The 19,856-nt window shown below is 38.5% G+C and overlaps 1 protein-coding gene across 1 annotated transcript in view; it reads right to left on the reverse strand.

Annotated features, from left to right (window-relative positions):
* The window catches only part of CPNE8 (copine VIII), a 196,488-nt gene that overhangs the window by 73,725 nt on the left and 102,907 nt on the right, over positions 1-19,856 (reverse strand). The window contains exons 11-12 of the mRNA XM_014529526.1: positions 19,715-19,819; positions 18,237-18,278 (exon numbers count right to left, since the gene is read on the reverse strand). Of these exons, the coding sequence (XP_014385012.1) occupies positions 18,237-18,278; positions 19,715-19,819 (147 nt within the window). The remainder of the gene's footprint in view (positions 1-18,236; positions 18,279-19,714; positions 19,820-19,856) is intronic.

Below are 19,856 nucleotides of genomic sequence, written 5' to 3' on the forward strand. Positions count from 1 at the left end.
TGCCCCACCCCACCCCCAGCTCCCCAGCGCCCGTGTGCGCACAAGCTCCTGCCCGACCCTGTCTCCCTGCACCTGTGCGCGCACAAGCAGCCATGAGGCTGGAACTTCCCCAGCATCACCATGGCAACATGGGGGAAGTACCTGCCCCGCCCCCACTCCTCATTGGCTGGAGGGTGTGGATGGTGGGTGTGGCTTAAGCATAGTGGAGGGATGGCTAATTTGCATGTTTCTCTTTTATTATATAGGATTATAAGGCTAACATTTATTGAGCAGTTACTATGTGTTCAAAACTCTGTTAATTCATTTACATAAATATATCATGAGCACAATTACATGTAATAAATAATACATAGAGGTTGTTACCCTGATGTTACAGATGAGGAAACTAGGTCTTCGGGAAGTGAAGTATCTTCTCTAAAACAATTCAACTCCTAAGCGGTGGAATCACAACCCAAACTCCAACTCTGTCTGAATCCAAGGAGCACGCTGTTAACCACACATTCTAGGCTTCATCTATTGCAGATTCTAACTTGTGTTATAATGGTTTGAGAGTAAGTTTTATATCTCCCTGGTAAACTTTACACTTCTTGAAGAAAGCTAACTTTTGCATTTCTGAACACCCTCCACCCACTAACACACACAAACACAGTTTTAAGCACAATGTTGGTGGAAGTGATATAAGTAAAGGCAAAGAATTCTACAGTAAAATGTCAATTTCAAGCCTTTTGACAAGTCTTGAATCCCTGGGAGGAGCACCCTTCCCTGCCCTGAAGCACTGTCTATGTTAAACTTAAATGTGCACTATTTTTGCCCGTCGGTAAATTGACGGGAGCAGATTTGCAGAAAGAGCCAGTGTGTGGTGGGTCCTCTGCTGTTCTGCTCCGCCTGATCCCAGGTGGAAATGGCTCCCCATCCTGTACCTTGCTCTTAATGGTGTGTGGACAGCGTTGTGGCTTGTGAACATATTGGAACTAATGTTAATTTTCAAAAGTTACACATCCCCCAGAGACTGTAAATTAGATAAACTTTTTTTAAAGAAACATATTCCTTGGGAGATTTCTTCTATTCCCAGTTCACACTGCCAGTAGTCAGGCTGAGAAAGATGTATTTAAATTAAAGGGTGTTATTTAAACATGCCAGAGCCAGAAGGTATTAATAATCTGGTAGCCAGAATAAAACATGACAAAAAAGTTTTTTTTAAATATAGAAGAACCAATATAATCCAATAATACTGCAAATGTATGAATGAACCTCATTGAAGAGGGTGGAGAGAAAAGGTACTGACCTAAGTAACTTTGAAAATTGGAGTCTGTAAGACTGAAGGCAAAAGCGCTGTTCTTTGGTTGGTAAAGTTGTTTCCCACAGGACAATACATACAGAATACAGGTTAACAATTCTGAATTTGCTATTAATGTATACTGGAATAGCACAAGTAAGTAAATAAATGGCAGGTAGTTGGAACAGATTTCTCACTGATGGAGAGTTTACAGATAAGCAAAGTCAGGAAGCTGGATGTATTAACAGATTAGAGACACTAATATGAATCATATTTAACTTAATATAAAAACAAAATGGTTATACTATCTACACTAATAACAGAGAAACATGCAAATTGGTGTCACTCCGCTATGCCCACCAGCCAATCAGATGAGTATGCAAATTAACCAACAAAGATGGCGACGCCCATAGTGACCAGGCAGTGCTTGGGGCTGCTGGGGGCCTGACGGGAGACATAAACACACAGGGAAGCCAGAATCCAGCAGCCCCAAGCCCCGCCACCTCGGTGCTGGGGCTGCTGGGGGCAGGATTGGAGACACAAACACACACGGGAGCCCGGCACCCAGCAGCCCCAAGGCCCACCACCTTGGTGCTGGGACTGCAGGGGGCCGGATCAGAGACACAAACACGCAGGCCCAAGCCCCGCCATCATGGTGCTGGGGGGATCAGAGACACAAACCCGCAGCCCCGGCACCCAGCAGCCCCAAGCCCTGCCACCATGGTGATGGGGCTGCTGGGGGCCAGATCAGAGACACAAACCCGCAGGGGGGCCCTGAACCCAGCAGCACCAAGCCCCACCACCACGGTGCTTGGGGCTGCTGGGGGCCTGATCGGGACACAAACCCACAGGGGGGGCCGGCACCCAGCAGCCCCAAGGCCCACCACCTCAGCACTGGGGCTTCTGGGGGATGGATCAGAGACACAAACCCACAGGGGCTGAGGCAGAGGTGGTTAGAGGCGATCAGGAAGGAGGGGAGAGCAGTTAGGGGGATCAGGTCAGCAGGGGATTTATACATATACTATAGACTCTTTATAGATACATACAGGGTGTCCCAAAAAATGTATATACACTTTACCAGCTGATAGCTCAATTTTAAAAATGAAATGTATTTTAATAAACACTGCTTTGTGATTATTCAAAGCGTGTGTATATATTTTTGGGGACATTATATATATATATATATATATATATACATATGTATATGCATATATATGTTAGTATATATACATATATGTTTTTCTTTGTCAGGTGAGAGATTAGAAGCAATGTCACCCTAACAACGAGCATATCTAGGACTCAGCTCTTGATTTCTAATACCATTATGCAATAAAAGAAATCAGGCCTTCTTGGAGACATGGCTAATCCTAGGACTGGGGCAGAAAAATAAACCTGGAGGAGGATCTTGGTACCAGAAAATAATGATGTGGTTTTTTTGTTTGTGTTTTTTTAAATGTACAACAATAAGAAACCCACAAAGATGGTGTTATATGGAACACAGGAGACAACTGAAAGAGTTCCTAATGGCCAAAGCTGGGACAATTTGAGCAACAAAATAAAGTTATAATGCAAAGTTGCATTATAACTCAAAGGATAAAATAAATGTCCACAACATAAATAAATGATTGGATAACAAAATAAATGGGAAGAAGAGACAAAACTCCAATGCAGAAGAATGCCGAATAATTTATGTAGATATTCTGCCCTTAAAGAGGAGTGTAACTCCCTCTCCTTAGTGTAGGCTGTGCATAGTGACTTCTTTCCAATGAGTATAGTGTAGAAAGGGGATCAAAGAGTAGCTTATAGTGGAGAAACCTGGCAGCCACTACCTCAGTCAAATGCTCAAGGTCAGCATCACAAGTGGTAACTCATGCTGATAGTGTGATATGACATGATAAAAATGGCACTTTACCTCTGGTTTTCCTCTCAAAAGTCCACATCCATAGCCTAACCATAAAAAAAACACACATTAGCCAAGAGGTGCCTATAGGCCCATAAGACAACTAAATGTAATATGGTATCCTGGATGGAATCATAGAACAGTAAAAGGACACTAGGTAAAAATTAAGGAAATCTGAATATATTATGGACTTTTGGTAACAATAATGTGTCAATATTGGCTATAAAATTATTATGTCTGGTGAGATTTAAAATACATGTAGAATTAAAATATCTGACAATAGCAACATAGTAGTTGGGAATTTGGCAAATGCATTATCCGGGACAGGGGGTAGGGTATACAATTATCTATGGTTGTATTATTTACCCAATAATAATTTTAAAAAACATTTTCTTATGGTGAAATACTTATCATTTTCCATTAAAAAACACTACTTGCTAAGGCCTATATATTTTTTTATAGATAAGACTAATATGACCTCTGTAAAATAGAATGTCAGTACATGGTCCTAGATATAAGGAAGTCCTGGTCTTGAAAGTGTAAGCAACAAATCTTGCTTAATACCCTTTAATACTTACAATAACAAGCTTACAAAACATAAAATGCATTGCATAAACAACCTTCCCTTTAAAAATAAAACACACAAAAAAGCAGCACTTTAGGTTTCCAGCTCTGCTTCTGATTTTCTAAATTTCAATTTATAAACAACTTTTAGAGAAAGCAGGGAGACTGGGGTGCACTTGTGTACTGCTCCTCCCATGAACAAAATGGAAATCTTAAATTCTCACCTGCAACATGGCTGCCATATCATATCACAAAGCTGGCACCAGTTATGGAAGCAAGACATTGAAATGAGATTTTCTTCTTAACGTTTCATAGAACACAGGGATTTGTGTGTTTTTCCCCCCACAGGGGTGTATGGATTGAATGTAATATTTCAATCATATCCAAAAGAACATGAGTTAATATGTCACAGCTACTTAATCCACTCATTCAGAAATAGTAATGCAAATGTTTAAATATTTATGCTTCGTAAGCAAAACATGGCACCCTGAATTATGGTATTGTGCTCTCTTATGCCACTGACTTACAATTCATTTCAGATCAGGTAACCAGAAAATCACTGTATTCAACAGGGAGCACAAGCAAAAGTCTTTATACTCACAATCCTTTCATTTTTATTTACACACAAGCACAAGCCTTATTTGCCTCCTGAATAAAATTAAAATATCCATCAAAGTCAATGATTAAGGAAGAGATTAATGCTGTGCCTTTAATTGATTGATCTGATTATAATTTCTCATCATGTGTAAAATTCAAAGGCTCTCATGAGGAGTGATTCTACAGTAATATCCTATTATTCCAGACATAATGAGTACCTTCAATATAAACTTTCCACTTTAATCATAATGCAAGTTGTATGTTGGTTTTCAACCAACCCTGTCTTTTAATGCTTGTTTTGAGCACATGAATAAGGTCAGAGAGGAATCAAATTATTTGGAATGCTTTTTACTCATTTAGTGCTCTTCTTTCCACTATCACTATCCCCAGGCTACTGAAGCAGAAAATCAGGTTCAGACAAAAGCTTAGACCCTTCAGAGTGAATTTCAGAGTTAGGAAGGGAGCTCAGGCGCCATGAATGATTTCACAGAGGAATTTGTCCTGCTCTACCTTGTGGTAGCTTGGAAGTGTGCAGGATAAGTAAGACACAGGGAGAAGAGTTCATTATCTCCTACTTCCAACCCCTGTGACCCAATCCAACTCTTGTCTCTTCAGAGATACATTTCCTCTTTTGTCTCTTCACTGGTCTAAACAATCGAATAGCATTGGGTGACATTTTCAAACCATATATTGTCATCAACTACCCCTGGATATGAAAACACTGATGAGGACAACACAATAATGCATAATCAAATCTAATCATAAGAAAAATAAGGCAAACAAAAATTGAAAGGCATTAGCCAAAATAACTGGCCGATACTCTACAAAAGTGTGGAGGCCCTGAAAGACAAGGGAAGACTGAAGCACGGTCACAGACTGGAGGATAATATGAAGATATAATGACTTTTTCCTATTAAGACTTTTTTAAATTTAGATTTTCAGACTTTTGAGGCAATTGGGCAGTTCTGGGTAAAATGTTACCCAAGTGAATTATTTCTAAAGTTGCAAGAAACTGCAAACTTTGGTGAACAAATCGTCTTGATGTCATTTCCTAGAGGGTTGATTGAATGTTTAGTTGACACTGGGCTCTCTTTGGCTACAGTTGCCAATTCACCTCCAAAGGCAGCCCAGCTGCTGAAGAATACATATACATATACACATACATGCATATACCTATCTATGAGTATACATACACATACATATACATATGTGTCATCATTTTCTAAAGAGAGCCTAAGAGTGTTAATAATGTCTGCTACTCACAAAAGGCTCTCCCCAACCATTTAGAGGCAACTCATTGAGTTCTTTTTAACAATCCCCCAAACACACATTGATTTGTGTTGGTGGCAGTGGTGGTATTTTTAAGTAATGTTACTATCATCAGACCACACAAAAGAATCTGGCGTATCCCATATCATGGCCAAGTAAGTGGAAGTTACACTCCCCTCCTCTCAGGACCAAACTGGAATTACCACTAAATTATAGAACAATCAACCTGGATAACCAACTGAAGACTAACTAAACAGAAGTCTTATAGCCAAGGATTTGGAGAAAAATTTACATTGAGACTGGAAGGCAGGGCAGAGATGCAAAAGGGCTGGCCTCCCACGCACGTGCAGTGGCTGAGGACCAAAGGGTTATCTCAGCCTCAAAGTTCACCCTGAGGAGCATGGGGTCTCCACCTCATGCTGGACCCCCAGCCCAGTGTACCAGAGCCAAAAAGAGGAGCCCACATAACATCTGACTGTGATCATCAGCAGGGATTCTGACCTTCAGGGAGAGATAGGTGTCTGATACAAACCTAGCACGCTCTTAAAGAGGCAGCACACAAAATCTCATTGGCAGCCACTCACCCTGCACTACAGCAGAGGGAGGGTGGCTCAGAGGATGTGTGACTTTGGGGAAAAGGCAAAAGGTACAGCTGCCAAGATCCCTGTGCTGAGTTCCTCACCCACACTGCCCACAGAAGCCATCTTTCCTGCTCAAGCACTACTCTGCATATGGCATCAGCTAGCAGCGGTTCTCAACCTGTGGGTCGCGACCCCTTTGGCGGTCAATCGACCCTTTCACAGGGGTCGCCTAAGACCATCCTGCATTTCAGATATTTACATTACGATTTATAATAGTAGCAATATTACAGTTAAGAAGTAGCAACGAAAATAATTTTATGGTTGGGTCACAACATGAGGAACTATATTTAAAGGGCCAGAAGGTTGAGAACCACTGAGCTCAGGGAATGCACTAGCGCCACCCTCCAGACTCCCTGTGGCCCTGCCCTGAGAAGCTCTAGCCCTGTGGAGGAGTCAGCTGGCTGCCACCAGCCTGGACTCATGGGGCAGACTTTCATGGAAGGCTTTTGAAGAGGTCTGGGCAGACTCAGGAGGTGGCAAAGTCTGAGTTGTGTAGTTGTAAATCAAGGACCATTTTTCCCTTGCACACTGGCACCACCATTCCTTCCACAGGGCTAAATCTTGGTCTTTGTTAGCCTGATGAACTCTTTTGTCCTCACCCTGAAAATTCCCTGAGACCCCGCTCTACCACCAAGGTATATAAGGACTTGGTAGGTGGGGGCTGGCGTTGGTGTACCCTGACACTTTTGATGAGTGACCTCAAACCCAGAACTGGTGCTGAGTTTAAATCTGTATCAACCTGGTGAACACCACTGGTGCTTACCTGGTGACTCACTAAGAAGCCACCTCCCCTAATCGAGTACCGCCAGAGCCTCTTTCTGTGACTGGGCTAACAGGCAGTTGGCAGGCAGAGGTAGATCTCGGGTTGCCGTGGGCCTCTTGCTGGCCTGTCTCTGGGCTCGGGGCTGGTAAAAGCTAGACTTGGTACGCAGCTTAGCCACTCCCATGTGCACCCAGACCCAGCAGAGGCAACCACAAACTGTGAATCCCTTTATAGCCTGAAACAGGTAACCCAGGGCTGATCACAGGCAGTGCCTGACATCCACCTGCACTGGAATCCCTCCCAAGAGGCCAGGAGCAACAAACCCAGTGGATGACTTCAGACCACATCAGAGCATGACCCAATTAACTCCACAAACAGCGCACTCAAAGGGAGATCTCAGCAGGCACCAGACCCTGCTGGGCGAATTCCGCTTCATAAATTCAGCTCCCACACACTACCTCATATATTGTGGTCTGAGTCAATCCTCATAGCCAGCCTGAGAGTTAACCCCACCCACGAATAGGCTAACAGCAATCAAAATTCAACTATAACAGGAGAACTCACATAACCCACACAACAGACATTCCTGGAGCACCTAGTGCAGGTGCTCAGAGAGACTGCACCATCAAGCCCCATAAGACACCTACTCCATAAGGCCACCATACCCATACTGGAAGACATAGCTGATTTACCTAATACACAGAAACAAACACAGAGAGGCAGCCAAAATGGGGAGACAAAGAAACATGCCACAAATGAAAGAACAGAAGAAATCTCCAGAAAAAGAACTAAATGAAATGAAAGCAAGCCATCTATCAGATACAGAGTTCAAAACAATGGTCATAAGAATGCTCAAGGAACTTAGAAGAATGGATAAACTTAGTGAGAACTTAAAGAGATAATAAGCATTAAAAATGGACATAGAAACCATAAAGAAGAATCTGTAAGAAATTAAGAATAGAAAATCTAAAATGAAGGATACACCAGAAGGAATCAACAGTAGGTTACATGAAGCAGATGAATGAATCAGAGATTTGGAAAACATGGCAGTAAAAAGACACAATCATAGCAGCAAAAAGGAAAAAAAAATTTTAAATGAGGAGAGTTTAAGAGACCTTTGGAACTATATCAAGCATAACACATCCACATCATATGGGTATAAGAAAAAGAGAGACAGAGAAAGGACAAAGGATTAAGAATTTACCTGAAGAAATAGTGACTAAAATCTTCCCTAAACTGGTGAAAGAAAAAGACACACGATTCCAGGAAATGCAAAGAATCCCAAACAAGTTGAACCCAAAGAGGTGGACACCAAGACGCATCATAATAAAAATGGCAAAGCTTAAAGACAAAGAGAATCTTAAAAGCAACAAGAGAAAGACAGTTATCTACAAGGGAGTCCCATAAAACAGTCAGCTGATTTCTCAAAAGAAACATTTCAGGCCAGAAGGGATTGGCATGAAACACTGAAAGTATTTAAAAGCAAGGACCTACAACCAAGATTATTTTACCCAGCAAGGCTATCATTTAGATTTGAAGGAAAAATAAAGAGCTTCCCAGGCAAGAAAAAGCTAAATGGGTTCATTACCACCAAACAAGTATTACATGAAATTTTATAGGGACTTCTTTAAGAAGTAGAAAACAAATAACAAAATAAAATAGAAACATAGTTATAAAGAATAAAATGGCTCTAAATATGGACCTCTTAATAATCGATTTAAATGTAAATGACTTAAATGTTTCAATCAAAAGACATAGATTAGCTCAACTGAGAAGAAAACAAGACCCATATATATGCTGTCTATTCTCATTAAAAGTAAAATCTTGGTTGCCCTCAAACAAATCGCCTACCTCCCTAGCAGGCCTCCACTTGAGTTACTGTAGAATGTTGGGTTCCAAGAGTTATAGGTTTTAATACTAAATTATGTCAACAGACTAAATAAAAAACTAAGATTTCCAGTTATCTTGTTAATTTTTATGCCAAAGAGTTAACCCTAATTCAGCAATGGTGGCACTAGAGATATAAAATTATTTATTTTGGAAAGGTGGACTTATAACCCCCATCTTTTCTCACACAAAAATTTATAAAACCTCAGCTCCACTCTTTTGCCCTCATTTCAGAATTCACTAGAATATTCTGTTCTATTCTTTAGTCCTTCACCATATATTTCCTTCTATTTTTATAACTAAACTAGTGTCCCAGTGCACAAAATTCGTGCACTTGAGGGGGTGGGGTGGAGGAAGTCCCCCAGCCTGGCCTGTGCTCTGTCACAGTGTGGGAGCCCCACGATCCATCGCCCCAAAGAAGTAGGCCCTGCCCAACCATCCAGGGTCCTTGATTGATTGCCCCAAAGAGGTAGGCCAGAGCTGGGGGTCCAGCCTCCGTGCGGCACAGAGCCGAGGGACCCCCCACACATTGCTGCATGGAGGCCTCCACCGGACCTCACCTCCAGGCTGGGCTGCACGGAGGCCTCCGGACCCCCGACACAGGCGTGTGGAGGCCTCTGCTGGGCCCCAACTCCGGGCCAGGCTGTGCGGAGGCTTCTGGACCCCCGGCGCAGGAACGCGGAGGCCTCTGCCAGGCCCCAGCCTCCTGGTGATGGATTGTGACAGCTTGATGCAAGTCCCCGACACTGCAAGTCCCCGCCCACCCGCGCCTTCTGCACACACAGCCTGCTGATCGATCATTACGCGTGAGGGCATCCCAACCATTTGCATATTACCCTTTAATTAGTATAGATAAATTCTATGACTTTATAAATTCTCTTTCTTCCATTTCTATGATTCAAACTGTCTTTAGTTTTGATTTCTATTTCCTTTCCCTAAGTTGCATTGTAAAACTATTTTCTATTGCTTTGTTGCTCTCTTTACTATTCTTCCAGTATCTTACTATCATCTTCTTCTTATGATTATCTTATTATTCCCATTATATTGTTATAAAAATTATGACACTATTGCAAAAACTCATTTTAACTGTGTAATAAGTATTTATTCTCTTTTTATAAATGCCCACATTTAGTCCATCTTTTAACCTAGTGGAAACTGTACATAATTTAAAATTAACTTTAAGAAAATCAGCATCATTTCATTGTCTATTTCTTACTGATGGAAGAGGTGGCAGTTGACAGGATATGGTGGATGAAAGCAATGGAGGGTTCAATATGATTATAATTTTTCAAGTCTGCAAGTTTGGGATTATGGTAAGGCCTAGAGATTAGGATTCAAGTTGTGTGAATCAGTAGAGTAAATGCCAATGTAAAAATTTAGAAACAGCCTGGCCAGTGTGGCTCAATGGTTGAGTGTTGACCTATGAACCAGAAGGTCACCGTTCAATTCCCGGTCAGAACACATGCCCAGGTCGTAGGCTCAATCTCCAGTATGGGGCGTGCAAGAGGCAGACAATCAGTGATTCTCTCTCATCATTGATGTTTCTATCTCTCCCTCTACCTTCATCTCCAAAATCAATAAAAATATTTTTTTTTAAATTTAGAAACATCTGTCTATTCTCACATTGATGTTTAGCCTCTGTTGAGAATCTCTATGTGCCCTCCTACTACTCCAGCTTCCAAGGACATTTTCCTGGATTCTCCAGGCCACCCCACAACCTAGCAATTAAAAGGTTACCTTGGCAAAGAAAAGGGCTTCAAATACCCGACCCATCATCTACTTGATGGTTGATAAAATTTTTGAACATCAACCCTGATATTCTCACAATGAAATAAAATCTATAAGAGGAAAGGCAGATTTAGTGCTGAAATTGATGATTAATTCAAAATTGGAAATAATTAGACTCAGCCTCCTTCTTATAAAATAAAAAGCTAACTGTAAAGGTCCTTTCAATCACTGAGGACTCTAATGTTATAGCAAAATTAGAAATTAATTTATATTCCAATTTGACTGATGACATTCTAATGGAGTCAAATAAATAGTAAGGTGATCGAAAATCAAAATTTATTCTATTTGTTGACTTGAATTAGATAGTTCTACTGTTGAGTTGGTGAAAGTCATCAGTATTTAAATATGGAATAAAGCAGAAAATGTAATCTGTATGACAGATATATGATCTTAATATAAAATCTAAGATGTCTGCAAATGGTGAAAAAAAAGAGACAAAAATGACAGCTGAATTAATTCCTCACTGCCTGAAATTTCACTAGAGAAATAAAAGCTCTCATATTATTCAAGATAATTTCATAGTTTCAAGTAAAGGGTGGAAAGGAGGAGATCTAAAAGCACTGATGGAGGATTGAGTGTTCATTAGAGAGATGACAGTTATTTCAAATACTCTCTCCTATAGTATTGAAATAACACAGCAAGAAGCTACTGCATTAAAGGCACTGCAATCTGCTCTGTGAGAAATAACAAAACAAAACACGGTCCTTAACCTCAGCAGTTTACAATTTCATATGAGAGATAAAGCAGAAGCAAATCATTTCAACCTAAGTCATAATGTGTTAGATATGCTAATAACCATTCCTAAATGGTAAGCACAACACACAGGAGAATGGAATTCAATGAATTTAGATGCATAAGGAAAGCTTTCTGACAACTGACAGCATTAAATTGGGCCTGAACAGAAAACCAACCGGCAAAAATGAACACAGAATGGTTTTCAAAGTGTCGAGGTTACCTAAGCAAGTTCATGGTGATAGAAAAGCACATGGCCAACCCTGAAATATCCCTAAACCTATCCTGCAAATATTTTTTAGTAAAGGGTCAATGTGTATATAATTTTCTTTTTATTGAAAATTAGAACAAGCTTTTTTCCCCCTTGAAATATAGATCTGATAGAATCCAAAATCACTCCAGGTGAGTGGAAGAATATAACAAAACATATTAAGAAAAATTAAAAATATTGTTATATGAAGATTGGAGTTTTTCATTAAGTTGCATCACCTGGAAAACAGTAGTACATAATAAATGCTCAATAACAATATTTTTCCAAAAGTGATAAAAAAAATTACTTAAGCCCTAGCTGGTTTTGTTCAGTGGACAGAGCATCGGCCTGTGGACCAAAGGGTCCCAGGTTCTATTCCAGTCAACGGCACATACCTAGGTTGCAGGCTTCCCCCTGGCCCTGGCCCTGGTCAGGGCTTGTGCAGGAGGCAACCAATGGATATGTTTCTCTCGTGTCAATGTTTCTCTCTGTCTTTCCCTCTCTCTTCTACTCTCCCTAAAAATCAATGGAAAAATATCCTCGGGTGAGGATTAACAAAAACAAACAAACAAAAAAATTACTTAAAAATTTAATAGGAAGAAAAAATAGTATGTCAGTAAGCAACATGTACATTATGAAATTCCATTTATCAACATTTTTTAAGTCTCAAAGAAGTGATAGGTAGTGGAACAAGGAAAGTGGCGGAATTTTGTCTATTGAATATGCTTTTAGAACACAGAATTAACTGCAAGCAAATAGAGGGCTATTGTTAGGAAAGGGTTAATTAGAATAAGTGAAGACATTTAAAATAAATAAAAAAATATGAAAGGTTTACACATGCTCCTCCTAAATGAGTTATCATGTCTTAGACACCTTACAAGTAACACTTATTCATACCAGGAAGATGCATAATCACAGGAACAAAACATCAAATGCATTTATCAAATATTATCTTCAAAGGTAACTCAAAGCTGACGGCATCCATACACATTTCACAGATAAATGAAGTTTGCACTGATAATAAGTATCACTATTTAAAATGACTAGATTTGATAAAATACAGAGTGATAATAGACATCAGAAGCAGTTCACTGGTTGAGCCCTTTCTTCAAATCATCATTTTATGGGAGACAGTGATCCACTTGGTGGCCCATTTACAATCAGTCCCACATTAAAGCCACGTGGATTTAATGCAGAGCTGTTCCACTAATGCTCCCTGAATTTTAATTTAAGCTACACAAAGTCAGCCAAAGCAACTTCAATCAAGTGAAGCTTTCCAAGGATACCTCCACTGATTGCTTTGTAACCAAGACTAGTCAGTTTCTCAGCACTTCAGGTTTTCAATTGTTAAAATGAAATTTAAACATTCATTTTGCACATTCCTTGAAGAAATGGTGGGGACTATGGGGGTGATTTAAGCAAAGTGGTTTAACTTGTGGAAAATTAAGTACATTTAAACTGATTATTCATATCAAGGCCAAGTAATGCCTCTGCACGCTAAGACACTGTTAATTGTTGAAATAAAAAAGGACAAATGACTACATTTCTTCTATTCTAGAGGAACTCAAGGCAAGGTACCTAATTTCATGTCAACTGGTTATTTGCTCAACAGCATTACCACATTTTTGTAGGCCTCATAGATACACGAGACGTTTGCTTCAGAAATAATTTCAAGTTGATGAATTGAGTCAAACACACCATCAGAATTGTGACTCAAGATTACACCACTTCTGAAAGTCTGTGAATATCATCATCTCAACTATCTGAAGTACCTAGCTAGTAAAAGAAAATGTAATTGTAAGCAAGTAACACTGTCAAGCATTTTCCACTTGAATCTTTGAACAAAATATTCTCTCTAGGTGAAAGATCACATTATTTCTTGGTTTCTTATGGTTAAATTTATACATAAAATAATATAGATATCTGAACAGTTTTTCCACATTTTATAAGGGAATAATTCTAAACTTCTGTTACATGCTGGGAAAACATTTCATCTGATATGAAATTATTTAGGATGTAGACTGTATACTTCATTAAAGTTTACATGATGTTGTCCAACATGGTAGCCACCAACCATATGTTGATATAGGTTGGTTACTTGAAATGTAGTTAGTCTGAATTGGGATGTGCTGTAAGCATAAAATACATAACAGATTTCAAAATTTAGTATAAAAAAATGTAAGAAATTCTTGCCCTGCTGGTGTGGCTCAGTGATTGAGTGTCAACCCCTGAACCAAGGGGTTGGTTCGATTCCAGTTCAGGGCACATTCCCAGGTTGCTGGCTAGGTTCCTGGTGAGGGGCCTGCAGGAGGTGGCCGATCAATGTTTCTATCTCTCTATCCTTCTCCCTTCCTCTCTCTCTCAAATCAATAAAATAAAATATTTTTAAAATGTAAAATATATCAATAATTTTTATATTGACCCTATATTAAAGTAATATTTTAAACATATAGGATTAAATAAAATATATCATTACATTAATTTCACTGGTGTATTTTTACTTTTTAATGTTGCCACTAGAAAATTTAAAATTACTTATGTGACTCACCTTATATTTCTATTGGAAAATGCTGGTTTATACTGTTAAAAAAATCCACTGAACAAATAATCTTTTCTAAAAAGAGTGATATGTGCACAGGATTTTTGACAAATATTAAAGATGATGGGGAAAAAAACATAAAGAATAGGAAACAATCTCTGCCGATAATTACATTTATTATGAAATATAATGTGTATCATATATTTACTCTGACTTAAGGGAAGAACTTGGGAAATTATGTCAGATAAACAAAAATTCATGGAAAAGGTATAATAACCTTATGTTATTATATCACACAGAACCACAAGCTGGAATATCAACTTATATAACAGTCTATACAGTGTCTATTTTTACTGCATTATAAAATTAATATATGGATTTTACAAGTTTTATACTTCATTTTTATTGGAGATTAATATGCTTTTATAATTTCATACATATTATTTAGTTGAAAGGGTTTTCAAGAATTATTTAATCATGATTTTAATTTTGCCTTTTATATTTCACCCACATTCTAATAATTTTGCTAACTTTGAAAAGTGCTGCTTTAGCGTACATGAATTATATAGAATTATACACTGAAAAAAATTTTTTACACTGAAATTTTTCATACAAAATGTAAAGCTAGCTATATTTTGGATCAAAGAAAGATAATTTTACCCCAACATTAAGAAGCTATTAGACCACTTGTAAAATCACAAAACCTTCCTCTAAATATTCTACTAAACATAATTCATTTCCAAGAAATGTTTGAAGTACCCCTAACAACCTCTCTCTCCTAATTTCACTCCCTTTATTATCAACTAGAGGCCCAGTGCATGAAATTCATGCACAGGTAGGGTTCCTAGGCCTGGCTGGCAATCAGGGCTGATCTGTAAGGGGGGCGGGGGGGGAACGGGGGGGGGGGGGGGCGCTGGCACCCGCCTTGGCTGGTCTGGCGCTGCCTGCTTGCTGGCCCCGCCCCCCACCACTGGTCGCCTCCCTCTGTGGGGAGGGGGGGTGACCCCACTGGCACCCGCCTTGGATGGCCTGGGGCCTGTGGGCTGGGGGCAGCTCCTGCATTGAGTTTCTGCCCCCTGGTGGTCAGTGTGCATCATAGCGACTGGTCATTCCGCCATTTGGTCAATTTTCATATTAGGCTTTTATTATATAGGATAAGTCTTTAATTCCCCAGATTTCTTTTGAATGTGCTGTTATGGGTGGTATGTAGAAGTGAAATTTAAAAATTAATCAACACCATATCCACCAATGCCAATCTTTCCCCAAAGAGTTGATGATACAATGACAACATGAGCTTACAAAATAAATCAAAATATTTAACTTGTTTCTAAATCCATGTCTCAAAAAGTAAATCATCGTTTTTGTTGAAAACATTTTCCCAATATAAAGATCCAAATCCTTCACTTCTTTTCAGTACATTTCATAAATGACCTCTTTCTCTAGCTCTATGTTTTCCCTATCTCTCTTTCACTTGCTCTTGATCTCATTTTAGCTGTCATTCTCATAATCTAAATCAGGTGTATTATACATTTTACTGGCCCATTCGATGTCTATTAAGATTCTCTCAAAATATGTAATACTCACTTCTCTCTACCTAACTGCCTGTTACACAAGACTTGCTTCCTGGGAATGTTTCATCCATTTTTCCAGATAATATAAAATGTCAGATAACATACTTAATGTTAAAAGCTTTCTTAAATAGCCCTTGAATTCCTCTAATCACCACATTATCAATTACCAAAGAATCATAGGGTAAGACCAATGTCCAGGTTGAAGGCTTTTATTTAAGTGTCAGAATTTTTAATTATAATGTTATAGAAATATACAGTGTATTAATTATGAGTGCACCACTGGAAGCATACTGGAGAGTTTGGGTCTGGGCTCCACCATTTACTAGTTGTGTGATTTAGGCATTTTACTTCTTTGCGTTGGTTTCTTCATCTATAAAATGGTATCGATATGGGGTGGGTGGGGCAAAAGTAGCTTTACAGTTGTAAGTGAAAGAGAGTTTATACCTGTATTATTATTTATTAATTATTGTAAACCTACTTTTACCCCAGCCTTTATAGTATTTATCCCTTGTTGTGAAAATTAAGTGGGAAATAAAATAAAAAATGCTCAAAGAAATCTGGCACATTAGAAACAGTCAATATGTCATATCCTGTATAGAAATGCTCAAAACTCCAACATCAAAAGAAAAGATAACTGAATTTCAAGGTAATTCTAACTTTCAAAGCTATTTAAAATTTTTGTGGCTCAGACACAGACTAAAGACAATAGGAGAGTAATAAAAATTCACCCTTCAAAGCAATACAATAAAATATCTACAATTTGCAAAATTGGATTGAATTGTCATGGATACACATGTAATTTGAATGTATACCCCTAGTTTATAAGTTATTAAATTAAAATTTCCCCCAATTTCCTAAAAATACTAGAAAAATGCCACAACTTTTGCCCATTCTCAATTAAAATGTACATGATCTATTATAAAACTTTATATGACACACCCTATATGTATATCATTGGATATATGATAGAAGGCAGAACGCCTACTTTACGCAGATTGGCATTGTTTCTTTCCTATTTATTCTGAGAAGCAAAACTCATTTTCTCAGTGAATAAAGTTTAGTGAAGCAATCAGGCATCAGTCCCTATGGAAACACATTAGGTTATCTTGTGAGATTTCTTCAGAATGCATGCAGAATTTGTGTAAAGAAACTCTAAATAAACAAATAATTAAATGAGTAATCTGACAGGAATGCAAAGATCAGTGATACAGCATTGATCATCTCTAAGTATAAACGTCAAGTCAAAAAACGTTAGGCTACTTTAGCACAATCATGTTTGGGTTATAATTTGAAGACTGAAATCACTGAGTCTTATATAACTGTTTGGTAATGGCTGCCGTGGGGAGTATAATCTCTACCTTTCTCTCCATCCTCCCTTATCACTCCTTAGAAAGGAGAAAATGATAATTGGGCTAAATTCCAGGACACATAATGGACCATATGTGTGAGTGTATGTGTAAATGGCACATGCATGCTTGCATGAGGTGCTCCAATTAGGCATTTTCCTACCCAAGCAGCAGAAGGGTGAGGGGAGGTGCCCTCTCAGGACAGGCCAATCTTTTTGATCCAACCTGTTCCTATATTAATAGGAGTGTTCAGGTATCCGGACCCTTAGAGCCTGGGTGCTGGCTTGCATACAATGCAGAGAGAAAAGCCTTCGATCTTGAGCTTTATCCTCATTCCTTAGCTCCATTTACCAGTCACCTCTGGGCTGGAATTTAGGGCATGCAGCCAAGTAAAATTAAATGCCCTTTGTTTTCCAACTTGTCATTCTCCTTGGCCTCCCTATGTTCACTTCCTGGAACCACCTGGAGAGGCTGTTTTCTAGGCCAAGGCGAGATTTGAGCATTACTGGGTACCTTGGCTTTAACATCATCTAAAAACACCTCAAAATCAACCCTATTTAAAACAATAGAAACAGTGGGACAATACTTAAGAAGAAAGAAAAAAGGTAGTGCATTCCCTCTTTTTTAGTCTTTAACGTCTGCTGTGATGTGCAGAGGGAGACCATAATTTCGGAACTCGGAACAACTATTTTTACTGGCAATCAGACATAATCCTTGCATTTTATTTTGTTGTTTGTTGTGAGGGGAATATCTGTTTTGGAGGGGGAGGGGTGAAGACTCAGGTGTGTGCCCATGAATGATATGGGATATAAAGATTATAGGAATCTTCGGAGAGATTGTGAGATACAGAAATAAAACAACATCTGTAAGTTGGATACCATGAGAAATCATCAGATCCAAATGTACTATGTTACTGGAAATGAGGAAGACCTCTATTTTAATCTCCACATTAAAGAAAATACACTCATTCTTCAAATCTCATGTAAACACTTCAGCAATATTTGGAAAAAGAGGACAAAATTAAAATGCAAAAACATGGTCATTTCAGTATACTTATTTATTAAAGCACATTAAGTGCCAAGAGCAAGAATAACAGAAGAGACAATGTCTTACCTCCCATCTCGATCCCAGTCATACACCTGTACTTTGATTGTTCTGTCCATGAGAAAAACATACACATAAAGTTACTTAGTAAGATCAAAATGATATATAAACCCAAGAACTTATATGTCATAGCCCATGGACATGGGCAATAGGGTAGTGAAGACCTGGGGGGAATAGGGGCTTGGAGGACGGGGAGTTAAGGGGGGTAAACGGGAGACATCTGTAATACTATCCACAATAAAAAATATCCATCAAAAACAAAATAAATGAATTGTAGTTTTTAGAAACAAAATAGTGTACGCCTGAAGGCTTTCCACAGTAATTTGAACTTGTCTTTGATCATTTTATTGCTAAATTCAATTTGTGTCTTAGCCGAGGTTTCTAAAATCTGCACTGATGCTGTAAAGGGAGCAGGGAAAGTATATGGGAGAGGCGTGTAGTGTGACAGAGCTCCTTCCTCAACAGGGAGCCATTCAGCTACATCTCTCCTTTTGAAAACATTGTGTCAGAACAGGATTTCTCATCACAGCACAGACCAGAATCCCAGGAAGGGCTTGTAAAAACATGCATCCTTGGACCTCATCCCCAGAGTTCCTGGGTCAGTAACCTGGGTTGGGGCCTGAGAACCTGAACTTCCACAAGGTTCACCAGGTGATACTGAACTACAGTATGAGAAGCACCTTCTTAGAGAAAGGATAACCAGTTAATTAAATCATAATCCAATTAAAGGAATAAAATGAGAGTCAAATGGCATGATACATTTTAGAATAAAAATAATGACATATTGGTAATCAATAGTTCCTTCTATGATATTAGTTAACAGAATAAATTCCCAGTTTCCTAATATATAAGTAATGAGAAAAATAAAATAAAGAGACTGAGCTTTTACTTTCTATTTATTTGCTTTTCTTTTGGGGTGAGTAGGGGTTTTTATATTATAACCTTACAATCAATGTTAATTTTTAAAAAATACACCTTTGATATTAATAAATTTTCAGGTATATAATGGAAAGATCTTCAGGGCCACCACACCCACCTACTAGATCTATAGATTTAGCAACCATGAGAACAGTGCTGAAAATAGAATTTTAAGGAGTTTTTCAGGGTTGATAATATATCTAGTCATAGTCTTATTTCATATATTTACTTATGCCAGCCTAGAAAGACAATACCAAATGAAAGCCTTGAGGCGGTGAAAATTGTGGAATGACTTTTGAATAGTAATATGTTAAAAAACTTAAACTAATATTCAATATCTTTTTAGCACTTTCCACATTTTTCTTCTTGGAAATACAGTCAGTTTAACCAATTTTAACTTACCAAATTATCCCTCTTCCCCAAAACTTAAAGAAATTATTCATTCTTTTGTGCATACACACTTACATCAGTAAAGAAGCTATTTTAATTTTTTAAGCAACTTAGGATTATTGAATACAACATCTATAGTAAATAATCAAAGCTCTCAGAAAAGCTGTCATTTATTTTACCTGTCATAATCGCCATTACATAATGCTCGGACTGAGATCTTGAATGCTTGCCATACAGGATTCAGAGTATTTTTGACAACTTCTGTTTTATGGCAAATTGTAAAACTGTAAAAAAAAAAAAAAAAAAAAAAAAAAAAAAAGG

The sequence above is a fragment of the Myotis brandtii genome, unplaced genomic scaffold, assembly GCF_000412655.1.
Source record: "Myotis brandtii unplaced genomic scaffold, ASM41265v1 scaffold686, whole genome shotgun sequence".
In the NCBI taxonomy this organism is placed as follows: domain Eukaryota; kingdom Metazoa; phylum Chordata; class Mammalia; order Chiroptera; family Vespertilionidae; genus Myotis; species Myotis brandtii.